The sequence below is a fragment of the Protomyctophum parallelum genome (assembly GCF_964188405.1).
Source record: "Protomyctophum parallelum genome assembly, chromosome: 19".
Classification (NCBI taxonomy): domain Eukaryota; kingdom Metazoa; phylum Chordata; class Actinopteri; order Myctophiformes; family Myctophidae; genus Protomyctophum; species Protomyctophum parallelum.
This window is the reverse complement of record NC_139717.1, coordinates 18,076,144-18,095,920: the sequence shown is the minus strand read 5'-3', so window position 1 is coordinate 18,095,920 and position 19,777 is coordinate 18,076,144. Positions and strand designations below refer to the sequence as shown.

At 42.7% G+C, this 19,777-nt stretch overlaps 1 protein-coding gene across 3 annotated transcripts in view; it reads right to left on the bottom strand.

The window, feature by feature from the left end:
* tpd52l1 (tpd52 like 1) overlaps nucleotides 1-15,809 on the bottom strand; it is a 41,227-nt gene extending 25,418 nt beyond the window's left edge. For all 3 annotated transcript variants that reach the window (XM_083790699.1, XM_083790700.1, XM_083790701.1), the window contains exon 1: nucleotides 15,715-15,809. In XM_083790699.1, the coding sequence (XP_083646825.1) occupies nucleotides 15,715-15,736 (22 nt within the window). In that variant the 5' untranslated portion in view covers nucleotides 15,737-15,809. The remainder of the gene's footprint in view (nucleotides 1-15,714) is intronic.
* Nucleotides 15,810-19,777: the final 3,968 nt, after the last annotated feature.

Here is a 19,777-nt window from a genome sequence, read left to right as displayed (position 1 = left end):
TTTGTCACCTGTAGCTTCCTGCAGCTGCATGTCCCACGTGGCGTCCGTTACCACGGAGACACGGGAAACGTACCGGGGCGGGACGTCCCGGTACGTGTGGCGGTACTCAGTGGCGGTGTCCTCCTCCTCAGCAGGGGGACAACAACCGCTACCTCCGTGCACCGCAGCCGTCGGTGACATCTTACCCTGCGCGGCGGCAGCTGAATCCTCCGCCAGGCCGTCCCCGTTTAGGGACAGGCGTCCCCCGTGCCAGCCCTCTGTACCCTCTGTACCCTCTGTGCCCTCATCCAGACCTGGGGCAAAACGACAGCCAGAGCGCATTTCAAACGCTCGCGGAGACAAACCCTCGATGCCTGACTGTTGTTCCTATCGTTGATGTCATGATTGTCAAGTGTCAACACATGAAACGTTGGGGCAAAACATATGGATTTCATGAATGAATTCAAGTGTGAGATATTTCCTATATACAGTACATTACAGTACTATTATTATAAAACTCAATGACTGCCAAGGACGTGTTTTGACGCATGTCAATCCAACACACACACACACACACACACACACACACACACCGGCAAGGACCGCCAGTGTTTACGCCAGAGGCCGCTCTTCGTAAGACCTGGAAATAACACAACAACCTACAGCCCCATCCGATTTAAGCATTTAGAAAAATTGAATTCTCTCTGGTTTCCTGTTTTTTAGCTTTATTCAAATGCCAATCACTAAAGAACAGAGGTTGGTGGCAAAGCAATGTTTTTCCTACATGTGCTGTAGGACTACATGAAACAGCGAATCGCCTGGCTTGGGGTCAATTTACGTTGACCTGATCTCTATACTGCGTCGTAGGGTGACGAAAATAGCTGATCTGTGAATAGGGGTGCAACAGATAATTTAACTAATCGACGATATCTGATGCATTCAATTTAATTGATAATAAAAAACAGCCTGAACAGAAACTTTTTGTAGTCCCCTTTAGTTTCTATTGTTGCAAGCAAGGCTCCCAGCCCATGGATATCTCCCTCTCCATCCAGCTGCCCTCTCCCCACCAGAATACGGCCAATAGTGATCACCGTGGTCGATTCAAAACCGTCCTAAAGTGGAACCAGTGGTGTGAATATCTCCGTGACGTGCCCATGATGTGGATCTGGCTCAGAGCTAAGGCGGCGCCCTCCTCCACCCGCCCGGTCTGGCAGTGAGTTGAAGTGTTATTTACCACCAACATTAGGACAAATCAAATGGTGAAAGTAGGGAGGTCCTCAAGGCACGTCCCACTGGGAGGAGACCCCGGGGCAGACCAAGGCACAGTTGGAGGAAACACATCGACTCACTGGCCTTGGAACGTCTCGGGATCCCCCAGGACGAATTCACTAATGTTGCTCTGGAGAGGGAAGTCTGGAGCACTCTGGTGCCCCCGCGACCCGACTACGGATAAGCGGTTGAAGATGGATGGATGAATGAATGGCGAAAGTAAGGGGGGGGTAAGGGGGGGGGTGAGCTATCACGATGATATTATACGCCACTGAGTGGAACATAAACTCTATGCTATACTCTATGGGCTCTATCTAGTCTACTGTCCCTTTGTCACCTGTAGCTTCCTGCAGCTGCATGTCCCACGTGGCGTCCGTTACCACGGAGACACGGGAAACGTACCGGGGCGGGACGTCCCGGTACGTGTGGCGGTACTCAGTGGCGGTGTCCTCCTCCTCAGCAGGGGGACAACAACCGCTACCTCCGTGCACCGCAGCCGTCGGTGACATCTTACCCTGCGCGGCGGCAGCTGAATCCTCCGCCAGGCCGTCCCCGTTTAGGGACAGGCGTCCCCCGTGCCAGCCCTCTGTACCCTCTGTACCCTCTGTGCCCTCATCCAGACCTGGGGCAAAACGACAGCCAGAGCGCATTTCAAACGCTCGCGGAGACAAACCCTCGATGCCTGACTGTTGTTCCTATCGTTGATGTCATGATTGTCAAGTGTCAACACATGAAACGTTGGGGCAAAACATATGGATTTCATGAATGAATTCAAGTGTGAGATATTTCCTATATACAGTACATTACAGTACTATTATTATAAAACTCAATGACTGCCAAGGACGTGTTTTGACGCATGTCAATCCAACACACACACACACACACACACACACACACACACCGGCAAGGACCGCCAGTGTTTACGCCAGAGGCCGCTCTTCGTAAGACCTGGAAATAACACAACAACCTACAGCCCCATCCGATTTAAGCATTTAGAAAAATTGAATTCTCTCTGGTTTCCTGTTTTTTAGCTTTATTCAAATGCCAATCACTAAAGAACAGAGGTTGGTGGCAAAGCAATGTTTTTCCTACATGTGCTGTAGGACTACATGAAACAGCGAATCGCCTGGCTTGGGGTCAATTTACGTTGACCTGATCTCTATACTGCGTCGTAGGGTGACGAAAATAGCTGATCTGTGAATAGGGGTGCAACAGATAATTTAACTAATCGACGATATCTGATGCATTCAATTTAATTGATAATAAAAACATTATATGTAGCTTTTAGCGAAGGTTCAATAAGGAAGCTCTTTATAGCGCTTCATTCGGGTTAACAACACTGGCCTAGTCGGCATCACTTCCGTTTTCCCACGCTGTCAAAATCCTTTCATTAAAAAATCCAAGCGTGGGCACTTTATAGCCAATGTAATGCTACTATCTATCTGCAGCAGCCAATCAGCTTGCTTGCTCCAAATTGATGTGATCTCTCCTTTTATCAGACGATGGTAATGAAATAGTCAATTGGGGGGGGGGGGGGGGGGGGGGAGTGAAATTAATTTAGTATTTTCTTTTCCTTTATTATTTTTTGTACAGCAAAGTACAGCATAAATGGCCATGTCCAGTAATCACTTAAAACAGTATACAGTAACTCACTTACAACCATGGCATTCCTATTCCTATAGTCATCATAGGCAAAACATTATCAAAAACAAGAGTTGACCTATATTTTCAACAAATAAATGAATTCCAACTCCTAAAAGCAAATTCCAATTCCCATGCCAGATTTTTCGAATTCCTTCCTATGCTAAACAAAATGCTTGCTAATTAGCAGCATTTGTTGCACTTTGGACTGACTTAATTGAAAGCGATCTGAGCGCACAGCCTTGCTCTGCACTCACAGAGAGAGAGAGAGAGAGAGAGAGACAGAGACAGAGACAGAGACAGAGACAGAGACAGAGACAGAGACAGAGACAGAGACAGAGACAGAGACAGAGACAGAGAGAGAGAGAGGTGGATTAGCCTAGCTCTCTGGGCTTAGCCTTGACTTAATGCACTCAAACAGTATAAAGCCTGCTGGTCTCCCCATTAGACCTGACATCGAAATTTAAAACATAATATGTCTTCTAAATCATGACAGTTTTCTGAAATACCTATGTTTATATATCAGTGGTGCTCAATATTTCATGTCAAGGACCCAAGAATTATATGAACCCCCATCTGAAAATATGGTTGTTCCAGGGACCTCCCAGAAGTAAGGATTTTAGTTAAAAACGTCCGCTCTGAAAGACGATATATTAAAAGATTTACGGCACATTTTCACGATTTTTCAAAAATAGCAGAGCTACAAGCTCGTAGCGCGGCACTCGGTGCCGCGTTATGAGCTTCTAGGTCTGCTATTTTTCAACAGCTAAAGCATACATAATGCTTAACGGTAAATAAGGCCAGTACATATTCCTTCCCGGAACATCTTCTGCTTCGGACATACAGTACAGTGTAGGGCTATATCTTGCTGCCACCCCTTACCCCTTATCCCTAAACTTGTATGCCATTTTTTAATATTTTGAAAAACCTTTTTAAAATATAGTTCAAATCGCTGATCTATAAGCCCACAACGTGCCTAACTATAGTTTGTTCGGAGAGAGGCATCCGAGGTAAAGTTCAGAGAAGACCTATCCGAAGCTCGGAATTATGTCAATTTGTAGTTATTCAGTGGCGGTACTAGGTACTAAAACATATTTACTCAAGTACTGTACTTTTGAGGTATAACTTTTTTTTTTACAATTATTCCAATGTTCTACTTCACTACATCTCAGAGGCAATTATTAAACTTTTATTCCACTACAATTATTCTTAGTGCCTGCAGTGAGATTAAATATTTGGGCCACATCATCTCAAATGACCTCTCTGATGACAAGTATATAGACAGCGTCTGAAGCTGTATGCTCAAGGAAACATGCTGTGTCGAAAATTCAGCATGTGCTCAGTACCGGTGAAGATATCACTTTTTAAATCCTTCTGTACACCCCTTTATCTGCCCGCCTGTGGTGTCGCTACAAACAAGCCAGTATCAGACGATTGACAGTGGCTATAAGGACTGTATGAAGGTTGCTACTGAGAGCTCCAAGAAGCTCCAGTGCAAGCCAGATGTTTGTCACTGTTGGGGTACCCAGTACCCACCTGCTCTGCTGTGCTACGCAATCTTATGTATAGGTTTATGTGTAGTAGGGCATCTGAGTCAGTAAATGACATCATTTATGTCCTTACTAACCCGATACGTAGTTCAGTGGCGTTTCCAGGAATTACATTTTGGGCAGGCAAGATGTGTTAATTGCCGCCCCCCGCACACAATCAGTAGCACTAAAGGTTTTCAAAGAGATACTGCCAGACAGTATAGGATACAAAGGCTGAAAGGCATGCATCTGCATTCGAATGGGTGATTGAGGGTCGTGCTCTATACGCGCAACGGCCAATCCGCTGTCCACTAATAGTTCTCCTCAGGTCTTGTTTTTGAGTCGAACATTGAACATGGTGGAACTCTTTCTATTGTATATTTCTTTCTATATTTTTATTTATTATATTGTTGTTTTTCCCTGTGATATGGATTCCCCTGAGTCTGAAATAAAGATTGAATTGAATTGAATGTTCGAAAACCGTTATTTATTGGATACTTTGCAGATTCACTAGACTAGATCATTATTATTACAAAACATACATTAACCGTTTCAGACATGCTTTGGTCAATTTGAAAATAGCCAATCTACAAGCTCACAATGCGTCGCATTGCAAAGCATAGTGAGCTTGTAGAATGTAGATCGTGTATATCTTCAAAAGATTTGTATACATACATTAGAAAACTCCTGACATTCTGCATAGTGGGCACGTTTTTATTTTGATAACTGTGTGTGTACCTTTTCTGCCTTTATTCGATAATGTACAGTAAGCTGACAGGAAATGGGGAGATGGGGATTGAGTGACACGCAGCAAAGGTCGGAGCCTAGGTGCCCGGACTGCTAGGGCCCGGACTGCCCGGGCCAAATACGATCATTTTGGGGGACTCCCCAGTTCAAATATGATCATTTTGGGGGACTCCCCAGTTCAAATATGATCCTTTTGGGGGACTCCCCAGTTCAAATATGATCCTTTTGGGGGGCTCCCCAGTTCAAATATGATCCTTTTGGGGGGCTCCCCAGTTAAAATATGATCCTTTTGGGGGGCTCCCCAGTTCAAATATGATCCTTTTGGGGGACTCCCCAGTTCAAATATGATCCTTTTGGGGGACTCCCCAGTTCAAATATGATCCTTTTGGGGGGCTCCCCAGTTCAAATATGATCCTTTTGGGGGCTCCCCAGTTAAAATATGATCCTTTTGGGGGGTCAAGGCCTGAATAGTTTGAGAACCCTTAGGGCCGATTCATACTCCTATTTATTGCAGAAAGAAACTGGGTTCTGGAAAGGTCCTAGGCCGACTTTAGTTGGTGTATGTGTATGTGTGTGTGTGTGTGTGTGTGTGTGTGTGTGTGTGTGTGTGTGTGTGTGTGTGTGTGTGTGTGTGTGTGTGTGTGTGTGTGTGTGTGTGTGTGTGTGTGAAATGCGGCTCATTAAAGGTAAAGTCAATTAAAGTCTTGGCCATGTTCCTTCAAATGCGTATAAAATGGTTTAACAGAAAATGTGTTGATGTGTTGGGAACGGAGGTATCTTGAGTTTAGTTTCTCATGTGAACGTGTTGTAGCCTAGTTAAGTATAGGTTTGTAAGTACAGCATTACAGTATTTGTTTAGTTGTTAAGAATGAGTGTGGGAGGAGAGGAGAGGAGAGGAGAGGAGAGGAGAGGAGAGGAGAGGAGAGGAGAGGAGAGGAGAGGAGAGGAGAGGAGAGGAGAGGAGAGGAGAGGAGAGGAGAGGAGAGGAGAGGAGCAGGTCTGACAACACTGCAGCCAGATGGCGCGGCCAGCGAGAGGAAGCTGTACTGCTGCCCGCTCTACGGAGCGCACCTCCAGGACACAAGTATTTGGAAGTCGGCTTGTGTCTCTTCCAAACTACCGGTGTTTCCTTGGCTTCACGGCCGACAAATTGAACTTGAAGCTGGGCTGAATGAATGAGGGAATATACCGCTGTATAGTGGCACCAAAGCACCGACTTTAGCCCCCCCCCCCCGAACCTCGAATGACATCACATTGTAGTCTCTACAGAACCGAACGGATGGCCGTATGAATCAGTCCTTATAGTCTACCAAGCCCCCTGCAGTGAGGCTCTCCAGCGTTGAAGCACTCGGCCCTAGTGGTTGGAGGCGTGAACTGCTGGCGGACCCGGGAATTCATGACGAGGTGCAGCTGGGCTTTAACATTGAGCACTCGGTTGCACTTCCGCATTTGACCACCAAAATGTGGTGATCAAATGCGGAAGTAGAGTGTTCTTCCGGGTGCTTCAAAACGCCACTGAGCAACTTCCACTGACATGAATAGCGGCGGGGGGGGGGGGGGGGGGGGGGGCTATCGCTCCGGTTCAGTGTCCTTTTATTACTCTATATGTAGTCTACAGGGAGGCACTGTATAGACATCCTTACCCTGCAGCGTGGCGGTGTTAACCCATTCCTCACCGGGACCCCACTCCACCACACCATCCCCCAGAACACTAGAGTACAACTCTGATGACACAACATGGCAACCCGCAAGGCAGCGTGAATGAAGGGACACAAGAGAAAACTGGTTATGCATATATGCAGCATGCACGCGGACACGCACACGCCGCACGCACACACGCGTACACACATACAAATGGAACCAAATTGGTTCCATTTGTACTTTGAACCAATTTGGAACCAAAATTAAAAGGTTTGAGGACCACTGCTATACAGTACGGAATAGATACAACTTCCACTGTATTGGTGAAGTGCAGCTCCATGTTAGTACAGTAATAATGCAAATGGTGCAGTAAGAGTGTAAAACAGTAGTGCATCAACGTCAACTGAAGCATTCAAAATATGAGTAAATTGACACATATTCGTGTGATAAATTATATAGTGGGGGAATGGCATATAGACTGGCATACTCGTCCATACGAATACTGGATGACTCGCCCCGGTGCTTGCACGTTTTTCCTCCCGGAATTTTCACCAGTGAGGGGGATAACTTTGCTGTTTGTATTTCTTTTGGAAAAATATAAAAAGATACTCCTGTGGAAAGGCTATATTATTTGACTTATATTGACCCTATAAACAATTTAGTATTATTTAGATATTTAGTATATGTAAGGTTTTGCCCACTCAAATGGTACCTCGTCAGATAATCCCCACATATCCTACAACAACTTCTGTGAACAGACTTTACTGTAGTAGCTTTTCATAAATTATATTTGTACTTAGGTCTCACACACACACACACACACACACACACACACACACACACACACACACACACACACACACACACACACACACACACACACACACACACACACACACACACACACACACACACACACACACACACACACACCATTAGGGATGTGTAAAAGCGTCCAAAATGAAAAATCGATTACTATAATATTATCGATGGAAAATATCCATGCATCCACATAAATCTAGTCTCAATCAGGCTAATGATAACACATACCATTAACACCATCATTACCAATAATGCAGGCACACGTTGGTGGGCCTGTAGCCCTGTACTCAACATTGCCCCATATACAGTATAGCAGTCCAGGACGAAGTTACTAATGTTGCTCTGGGGAGGGAACTCTGGAGCTCTCTGGTGGAGCGGTGGCCCCCGCGAACCGACTACGGATAAGCGGTTGAAGATGGATGGATGGATGGACAGTAGCAGTCAAGTCTTATATATATATATATTTATTTTTTTGTAAATAATCGATTTTGATCCTATTAGCAATTAATCAGACCCATCCCTACTTATCATAACCAACAATTGCCAACATAACCAATAAGTACACCCAACAAGTATGACATCATAAATGCGGTTAATTCCAGCCATCTGCCCCAACGAGCGAGGCTCAGGCCTGTCACAATATCATATAATCACTCAATCACAGTCGAGGTAATTGCAATTATTCTGCTGATTTATGCAAATTATAAAACTGATTCCAATCGTCTGTCTCAACTGATGCAGCTCATGATTTTCAAACATTTAAAAACAAACGTGGAATTAGCGCATTCATGCCTTTCAGGCGGAAGGTTGTGGGTTCGAACTTCGAACCCTGCCTGGGCTCGACGTCAGCATCTACAACTCCAGATCAAATGGGTTCAGAGTTTCCTGAGGAGGCGCGTCTGTCTGAAGCCTGTCCTGGACGAGGTATCCGGACGTAAAAAACAAGATCATTGATTGATTGATTGAAATATGTATTAACAGCTTGCAGAATTACAGTACATTTCAAGCACAAACTCAATACAAAGACTGTTAACTGTGAGTGGACGACCAAATTAAGCATTGCACTTGTTTACAAGAGGGTCCACCATGTTCAATTCCTCAAAACATTTAGAGACGTACAAATAGACACTTCTATATGGTCAAAGAACAGAACAGGATTTCATCATAAAGGAGGCAAAAAGGGGAAAAAAACTTATACAGTGAGGGGAAAAAGGGGGGGGGGGGGAGATTTAGATTTGACGGGGGCCACATTGTCAGTCATGTATTTGTTTTGTATCTTGTATCGTTGCTGCCGGGCAGAAACCTCTTATATATTATTTTTGTGGGGTGGTTTTTCCCGGTAAATGAGTGCCCTCTACTTAATTGATCATTATAGTCAGGGACGTGCACAGATAGATATCAAAGGGGGCTTCAGCCCCTGCCCTTTTACCCGTCGGTAAAACAAGTAACAACTGCCCTCTCCAGACCACGAATGCAGCATTTACTATAGGTGAAATAAATGCAAATGCCCTCCTCTCCTTTCCCATGCCAAACGGAAGGCAGCATTCAGGAGAATATCTCCTGAACTCATTTGTTTCGAAATCCATGTCGTACACGTGCTGCGACGCGTTGTGAGCTTGTAGATCTGCTATTTTCGCTATGTTGGGCCCTCTTATGGGATTTCAGCCCCTGCCTCTCTAACACTCTCTGCACGTGCCTGATTGATCATAGTACGGCGTCACACAAAAGCATCAGAAGTAGCAGATCCACAAGCTCCAAAAGAAGCACAAAACAACACGTTTTGCACTTGCCGATCTGCTACTTTTGCTGCTTTTGAATTTGAGTCCTGAAAAGTTTTGGACACCCGACAGAGACAATATTTATGTAATTTGTCATATCTCCACTGTAGTACAATCTTTGTGTATGCATCCTAAAAGACAAACAGAAATCTATTCCTCGCTGTCACTGTGGCAGAAAACAGCTAACTAACATTTCCTGGAAAATAATATACATTTTGGAGTTAGCTGGTTTCTGCCCGACAGCAGAGGTACAGTATATGTTCCAATATCCAATGCCAAAAACACAACTAAATCATTAATCACACTTATTTGCAATCGCAATTAATCGTCAAGTAAAATGACCTGATGGTGCCCATAGAGTAACTCCCACAATGGGCCACGATGCAAAACAGCCACTACGTTCACATTATGTCAGGGACTTTTCCACAGTAGCTTAAGGTCACACTTTCAACTCTCCCAGCCTGACCAAAGGTTCAATGCAGTGAAAGAGCATCAGAGTGGTTTTCATTTTGTTTTTAAATGCCCAGATAATGGCATAATGGCTGTGACAATTACAAATTTACGTTAACTAATTAATATTGTGATAATGCAATTTACTTGTGTTGTTTTGCATTGCACATTGGAACGTTACAGTTTGTATTTCTGTTTGCCTTTTAGGGTTCATTAATATTTGTTTTTTTCTTCCATTAAAATGGACAAAATAGCATAAATACTGTAGTTGGTCTACATGGGGGGACAACATTGTTGATGTGATCAATGGCCTGGCAGGAAAATACATGATTCCATTATCCACACGATCAACCATGACTCACACCAATGGACATCACTTTGAGTATATTTCATGTGCGGTGAAATGGACGTCACGTCTGCCTTTCATGTTCTGTTCTGTTCTGTTCTGGTCTGTCTGTCTGTGCCTGCCTGCCTTCCATTCCTCTATCCATCTGTCTGTCTGTCTGTCTGTCTCTCCATCTGTCTGTCTGTGTGTGTGTGTGTGGCTGTGGTGGAATATTTCAGGTCACAAGACAGACATTAGTGCATGCGGGGCTCAGTGGTCATGTGTTCAGGTTAAATCAGAGGCCTGGTGTTGGTCATATGGCTGCCAATCATTGGTACTGAACCTGAGTCCAACTCTGTTACTGTACCACTCTGCTCTGCTATATAACACTATACTGATTCTGAACCTGAGTCCAACTCTGTTACTGTACCACTCTGCTCTGCTATATAACACTATACTGATTCTGAAACTGGAGTCCAACTCTGTTACTGTACCACTCTGCTACACTATATACCAGTAACTCTTGTATAGGCTTTTCCATAACACTATACTGAACGTGAGTCCAACTCTGTTACTGTACCACTCTGCTCTAGACCAGTGATACTCCAAAACAAAGATTTATATATGTTAATATTTAATATTTAAAATAATGTTAAAACAAATTATCCACAGTGTAGCCTATGTGTTAAATATATGCTAAGTTTAACTTAGTGTTATCAAAGCCGCTGATCAGTTGAAAACGCTCTGAAACAAATGCACGCGGCCCACCCATCTGACCACATAAACACACGGCAGCCTTTCAGAGCACTTTCAAGATTTTCAACTGGGCCCTGATCCAGAGAAAAGTTGAAAAACCACTGCCACACTAAACCCGAGTCCAACTGCATTTCCTGTACAGCTCGCCTCAAGTCCAGCATTCCTCTGAAACACTTTCCATCCACAGAGCGTTCGTTCGACCGCAGCTATAGGGGCCAGTTGTTGTTGCACAAGCTTTACATGACAGCGTTTTAAACACTTTCATCCATAAGGGTGCTCGTCTTATACACTTTCAGAGTGACACTCTGACACTTCAGTTAGCTGAAAACGTATTGTCTGACCGTCTGTTTAATAAAGAGCTGGAGAGACATGGAGTGATGGAGTCTCCTGTTACTTGAACAAACACTCTATATAGCAATGAGTAATATGAGGATATAGAGCTATTTACCGGTAGGCCTAACACTTATTTTAACAAAACATATCACTTGCAGACTGCAGCACATTAAAGCTATATTTATGTATTTTTTGTCTGTCGCTGACACCTTCATTCGTAAATTACATTCGGCATTACATGCTTGCAAAAATGCATGGACAGACATTGTACAACTAAATACACAGACACAAAGATATATATGCAAATAGACATTGCACGCATGCACAGTAAAATATCATTGTAAGCCTCCATCCTCCTGACATTCTGAGAATGGCAACAGGTGTCTGCCCCCACTGTTGTCCTCTACACAATGCACACTGCACAGGTAGCCTATAATATATGCGTCTGTGTATGCCTTCGCCAGTTACATTCTAATGCAAGCAATTCACAGACTATATTCAAAGCAATCAAGCGAGTACAAAGCTGCCTGAACAAGCGAGTACAAAGCTGCCTGAACATTTTGGGCCTGTTTCTGTGCAGGTAGTGTATTAGTATGTGTGGACTATAGACTGGAATGACACACACTCCATTCCTCACTTTGCCCTTTAGAACCGTTTAAACCAGTTTCAACGAATTTATGGAAATAGCAGATCTACAAGCTACGCTCCACATCGGCTATATTCACAAGTTTGGATCGTGGGAAGTCTCGAGCTGAATATTTGGGAACGAGTGGTTAAAACCCTCTAGCAGAACTTGGTAAAGTGGATGTGAGTTGGTTCACTACTTGGACCGCTTTTCCCCTTACACACCAAATCTCTCTCTCGCCCCAAAATGTTGCTCTGAAAGAATATTAAAAGATTTGAGGCACATTTTCACGATTTTTCAAAAATAGCAGATCTACAAGCTCATAGCTCGAGCTTGTAGATCTGCTATTTTTCAATAGCTAAAGCATAACATAATGCTTAAAACACCAAAAGGGGTTCCCGCCCAGAATGGGTTAACCATGTTGCCGTCCACAGTAACAGTTCTTGTATTGGCTTGTGCTTTCGTTTGAAATGTACCCATTCTGCATACTGTGAATACAAATTTCAATCAATCAATCAATGTCGTCCCCGTCCCCCCCCAAGAATATGAATGCTGGGGAGTGGTTCAATGAGTGTTACTAGCTCGTCTTAAAGGGTTAGTCCAGATGTTTGGACTTATAAAGCTGTAGGAAATATACTTGCCATTAATATAGTGGTTGCAAAGGTATTCATTGATTGCCTGAGTCCCATATGGTGGGAGTTTGTCTGGTTTTGTTGGATATTACCGTACGCTTTCCGTCAATTTGGTCAAAAATAGCTGTATTGTTGACCCATTTCTACCATTATAGCCCAACTTTCGTTTAAGTTTGACCCCTCTGCCACACCGAACTACCGGTATATGTTTCGTGCTGCTGCTGGCATAGTGACACTGGACACAAAACATAGTTCCATGTAACTACCATGGGACTCAGGCAATCAATGAATACCTTTGCAACCACTATATTAATGGTAAGTATACGTACAGCTCATAGACTGTAAAAAATATGGACAAAGCGTTCCCCGGGTCTAACATGAACGTAAAATGAAGCCTGAAATCCCTTGCATGTAAATTGCCATCTTTCTAGATCCGTTTTGGACCAGCTGGCCATTGGCTGGCTCCGTTTGGGTCCAGCTGGCCATTGGCTGCCCAGACAACGAGGCGGGACTTCCCCCCTTCTTCTCCGTTGGTTTTTATTTTGACTCGAGTGGGAGGAGAAGACTCTTGAGTGGGAGGGGAATCCCGATCATAGACGGTAACGGTAGCCGCGCCCCTCAGAACATACGCGACTTTATGGTCATTATTTTAATTAATGGGACCATAATTTTCCAAAAAGAATATTATGACATTAGAAATGAGACTTTAAACTAGTGACTGGAAGAAGAAAGTATTCATGACCATGTTTATTAAGGTAATACAGTCTAGGAGCTATGGGGCTATGGGGCTTTTTGGGTCCAGTCCAGCGCCACAACAGGCCATTATATGAACTACCGATTTCAAATGAGGCTTCACGAAATATCTGGCTGACTGCCCCCCTGGTACAGCTTTAAGTCCAAAAATCTGAAGTAACCCAGTTAAGACTTGACTTCATGAATGTCAGTGCATCTTGGGGTGAATTAATTTACACACCGCCTCTAGCTTTAGGGTAAAGAAACTAAGAACCCAGATGTCTCGTCCTGTCAAGTATCAAACTAAGAACCCAGATGTCTCGTCCTGTCAAGTATCAAACTAAGAACCCAGATGTCTCCTCCTGTCAAGTATCAAACTAAGAACCCAGATGTCTCCGCCTGTCAAGTATCAAACAGAGGGCCATTTTGGGGATGTAAACCATAGCTTAAGATGTTGATAACCAAAACATATATAACTTTTTTTATATAACCGTTAAATGCTGCTCTCACTAAATCAGGACTCTGAATTAACTACAACACTGCAGCCATAGGTAGGAATTTCAGGGAGGCCAAAAAAAAGGCAATGTACGTCAGTGCCCCTCAGTTTGACCTTGTGGCCCTCAACAAATGGCATGCCCTGAGGCCACAGTGGGCTAAATTCCCCTGCTGACTGTACCACTGTATCTTTCTGTCAATATGTAGACACCAGTATCTTTCTTGTCAATATGTACTAGACACCAGTGTCTCTTTCTGTCAATATTTAGACACCAGTCTCTTTCTTGTCAATATGTAGACACCAGTCTCTTTCTTGTCAATTATGAACTAGACACCAGTGTGTCTTTCTTGTCGACAACAGTGATCTTTTGTTGAGATTCTGAATTCTTAACTCCCCATCTTTAATTAATTAATTAATTTATTGATTTCACCTCAGATTGTCTAAAATCAACCTTGACCCTTAAATTAAATTAAATTATTTCAATGCACTAACATTGTCTTTCATGTGATATGGCCTTCCACCCCTGGCATTTGGCCTTTGTGCCCTAAAACAAAAATAAAAGAACACGCACTCATGTGACGTGAGGGGCGCAGCGAGGGCAGTACTTATAGCCAGATGACGTCTTACGTTGTCATTTACTGCCCTAAACAAACATTACGGTCCATAGACTTGGCTGGCGATCGGTTATTTGAAATAAGCTCTAAACAAACATTACAAGTCCATAGACTTTTTCTGACACGTCATTTTGGAAAGCCATGCATCGGAGGGGCTATATAGCGCCCCTCAAAAATGGACAACGCTAAAGGCCTTGCCCCTAAAACGACGAAACTGCACTGCTTACAGCACTTCTTCCACTGTTACTAAAGATTAGTAAACAATGGTTACTTCTCACACTGTCTGTGACCCAGGATCATTAAAAACGGTTTATCTTCTAAAGACCCTTCATTAGCTCTGTTGAAGCAACACAGATCTGAGTTGAAACCCAAATGATATAGGCTACTGTACCACACTACTATACATTGCATCCTGGGGGGTCCTGAAATTATTGTTTGGGGCAAGAAACCACAGAACTGCTTCTAGTTCAGACAGACAGACAGGCAACATTATCCATCCAGCCTCATGCCTTTAACTTGATCTGGAAGCTCCATGTTGTCTCGTTGAATAATCAATATAGCCTTAACGTTCACAACACAGGCTGCCATCCCTGAACACTTCCCCCTCGCTACATCCACAGAGGAACGTACTGTAGCTTCAAATACATTAATTTAGCGTGTGGTTCTTTCACAACAAGTAGGGTACAATTCAGGGTTCCTCGGCTGGAAGAGGGTTCCAAATGGACCCTTTTAATACAGGTCTGTGGTGGTTAGTTGAAATCTGGCTAAACCTATTCTTAACCAGACAGGTAGCCTATATAGTCCTATACACTGACCGAGATAGATTATGTGGCATTATTTTCAACAGAATTGATGTGCAAAAAACAACGTAGGCTACCGTTAAAAGAAAGTAGCCTATAGCCATGACATTGACCACATTACTATGTCAAGTTACAAGTTAAATTATGTAAATTATGTCAAGTTACAATAGCAGCAGCTATTGAATTTGGTCGTCTGAACAAAATAGGAACAAAAACAAAAAGTGAAAGATCATCATTTATTTTAGTAGCGCTCTGCTGATGGTAGGCTATAGGCTACTGGATAGGCTGGGCCAATACAAGCACTGATTAGGTCTAAACTCACATTATCCAAATAACATGATTTATTCAATAATTATGGCACAAACGAACTGTAGGCCTACAGTGTATATAATACATAAATATACAAATCTATGGACATCCCCTATCTGCTACGATAGTGGCGTGCGCACTTTGAATTTCAACTTCACTTCATTACGAGCAGACATAGCGTATAACTTAAATATACTAAACAGAATAAAACAAAACACATTGTGTCGTGGTGGTACCTTGTTGTTGCCTGGTTTCCATAGTAACCCCCGTCAGGTAGCCTAAAAAAGATTGTTCGGCTCGTCGGTACCAACCGCACGCGCATGCAGCCTGGCCGTGTGTGTGTGTGTGTGTGTGTGTGTTGTGAGTATGTGTGTGTGTTTACCGTCTGGATGTCACGCGCCGGGCAGACTGTCACACCACCGGACCAACCCCGCAGGCGGGGCTAAGTAAGACATGGCTTTAATTACTCAAGCGTCCGTTTAATTCCCTGACTGACATATGGAAGTGGTTTTGGTTCATACACTATTATATGTGTTTTAACAACACGTGTCATCCGTGTGACTAGTCTGCATAACTGTTAAACATGTATCATCATGATGATGACAAAAACACACTATAATCCTTTGATTTGATCAGTTCAATAGAACGACCATGGCATTAATATGTTTTGGGTCTTTGTCTGACATCTAGTGGCTAAAAAGTGTAAGTGTAAAAACTACTAAATGAAAAGCTGCTTTGAATTGTGTTATATTTGTATCACCATTTGTAACTCGGGAATTGCACAAATGTAACCAACTTACAAAATGTGCAATAGAGTTATATAGTGCAGCGGAGAGAAATTAACACATTTCAGTGCTTGGCTGCACTGCAGCCAAGCACTGAAATGTGTTAATTTCTCCATGTTTGCAACAACCTGAAATTGTAACCAATTTGAGGGTCCGTTTGGTGACATTTGTACAATGTCTGAGTTAAATGAACAATGACGTAGACAGGCCTGTAGGCATAACCAATGTCACTTGATTCAAGTCATTCTTAGTGGTAACCAGGACAAGTTGGCCCTCGAGAATACTGGGCAGTGCGCACCATTATCTTTATTTTTTATTTTTTTTGTGATTTATAAATTGTTCTCTAAATACTGTTTTTTTCCCCACATTTAAGGCCTACAAGGTTCTACAATTGCTACACAATCTGTGGATAGACGTCACATAGCCAGTCATTGGCTATAAGTTTAAAGGGCCACTTCACCCCCTTTGCAACCAGAGCTTATTTTAATGATGTTTAGGACACAAGAAACACTTTCCTGGGTTTTGTATGTGTGTTTAGATATTTTATTCATGACACCATGTTCATGACCAAAGGACCTGTCGTGAAAATGTGGTCTCACTTCTTCCTGGACTACAAGTCACACCTCCCCCCTCTCCACAAGAAGGGGAAGTGCACTAAAGCATTATGGGCATTGCAGGAATTCAACAATCCAGTCAAACCCTAACCTCGGGTCACCAGGCTTTCCACCTCGGAGGAAAGCCTGGTCTGTGTTACAAAATTGCAGTGTGAAACAGTCTGCAGCGGATGATATCGTTACGTCATGTTGTAGTCATTGTTTTGTAGTCATCAGGTTCCCTAAAACCGGAAGAATACAAAACAATGACATAACAATATAATCCGCTCCCGGCCGGATCATAAACCTGAAAAAGGAATGCTGCCCAGGCTAGTCAAACACACAGACTTCATCATTTGTCTGGCCATATGGTGCAAATTTCAAACTGTGTTGCTGTTATCTACTATAAATACTATTAACATTGAGTGACTGCAGTTTCTTCCAGCGGTGAAATGTCTCTTTAAGAGTAAATATATGTCTGATAATGATGTAGGCTACTGTGCATGTTTAATATTAGGCTGTTCAAATCCTACTCTAAATTATTTCTGACCATTTTCCAAGGATACATACATCTTCAATCCATTCCAGTAACCTGGCATTCACAATAACAAGCCAGGCCAGTCAACCAGAAGATCTAGCAAAAAAAAGAAAACAAACCAAAAACACGACAACAGAACATGTACAAATGTTTTATATCAGAGGCCTGGGTCAACAAAAACACACGTTTTTGATCCATTTGAACTTTATTCTCCATCAATCAATCGACCAATCCTCCAGAAGAGCATCGGTCGCACACCAAAACAGTGCTAGTCAGCTGTAGTGTATCTGTGACAACAAGTTTAGTTTCATATCAGCATGTATTCTACCGATATGGAGATATGGACCCAACAGTCCAGCAAAAAAAACGAACTCAGGGAGTGTACAAAATGGACCGTAATACAGTTCCCTTTGGTTCCATTCTGTGCACTCTCAGAGTTAAATTAACACTCAGGATTTTAGTGAGTTAGAAAGAATGTTGTGATTAGAGTTCACAAATTCTGCCCAAACCCAACCCGGCCCGACGTTTTCGGCCCGGTCCGGGCCTAAAATGTATGCCAATTCGCCGGGCCTCTGGCTCCATTTTCAGGCCTGTTGAGAACTCTAGTCGTCGTAATGCAGCCTTTAGTAGGCTATGGGTAGGCCTGCATGATTGTCACTTCTGATTGTTTGCCTATTAGTCGTGGCTCAACTACCACTTGCGATAAATAAATACACCACAGAAGTACAGAACTATAAGCGTTCAGGTTTCTCAGAAAGAAAAAGAAAAAAAAAACATATCTTCAATTCCTTAACCTCCGTTTGGCATGTGTTTCTAAAGGATAGACCGAAGTTGGTATAGGCCAAAAATAACATGACCTTTTAAGTTGTGCAAAGCTAGCTAGTAAAAAGAGTATTTGGAATATAGCTGATATTCAAAATTATGTCACAAGTATCATTCTGGATATTATAGGTTTAGCCTTCAACTATAGCCTACAAAAAAGGACAAGTTGAGTTTCCCCCGAACACAAACTACTATTGTGTTAACTCAGTGGTTCTCAACCAGAGGTCCTTGGACCACCAGTGGTCTTAGAGGGGGTTCCAGGTAGTACCCAGCTAAATGGAGAGTTGATCTTTAACTTTTCAAAGTTTATAATGAAACCAAATTGACCCATAGGTCAATACTATAGGTATACTATAGGTATTTAAACCAAATTGACTCTTATAGATCTTTAACTCTTACAGGTCCATTTGGTTTCATTTTAAACAACTCAAGAGTAAAATGTTTGTTAAACATCTGCATTACTTAATTTACAAGAAGTCTACACGATTAGAGAACGTACAGTAAAAACATTCTTTTGATCGTTTGCCTGTTGTCTCTCCTATGGCATATATACAGCATGGAATTGTGGACAAAATCTTATCCAAGGATAACACAATATTCTTTAGTTTTGGATGAGAGGCTAAATCTCATCAAATGGCCGGGTCCGTGGCTCAAATGGCGAATAAATAATGGGCCTTGAAAAGGGTTGAAACCACTGTGTTAACTGACAATGCAACTCAACTTCATACATTCAATTGGGACTGACTGTAAGTGAATAGGCTACTACACACTTGTTGGCAATAGTTCCAAATCAAACAGGTGCAGGTACAGTATAGTTAGCAGTGTAATGTACATAAGACATTTTATGTATTAGGATAACAGGTCCTGCAAAATTGTTCTCTCATGCTCAGTCCAGAATCCTCCAAACATAGCAGATCTAAAAGATTGTGATTTGCCATTTCGGACGCACAGCACTACTAATCAGGGTTTTGTGACTAATACCCATGAGCAAATCATAACTTTTTTTCCCCCGCCATGAGTAACTGCCAATATCGCGTTTTGAGTTCTTAGTCCGTTTCTAAGGTGATGTTTCTGCACCAAACTGTTTTGGGGAGCTTGTCACTGGCATTTGAGATGTACAGTATAGAAACAAATAGCCGTTTAGATCTGCTATTGGTCAAAGGATTGTTATACATTTTGAAAACTTGTGTGAAATGGGACATTGATTCTGCACAATGAGTACTTAAAAAAAAAAAAAAACTTTCTGTACTTTAAGTACATTTTAATGCCAATACTTTTACTCAAGTCAATTTTGACTTCTGGACATTCACTTGTAACAGAGTATTATATATTTATTTATATTATATTACATTGCAGTATTGCTACTTAAAATGTGAGTATTCTTCCACCACCACTTCCTGGACCACAACAGGATGCAGTCAGTGTGGATATTTAAAGGCACCAGAACATTATCATCATCATCATCAATCATCATCATTATTATTGTTATTATTATATGGCAACATCTTCATGGCAACAGCATTGACATGGCTGGAGTTTATCAGCCAGCTGATACTCCCTA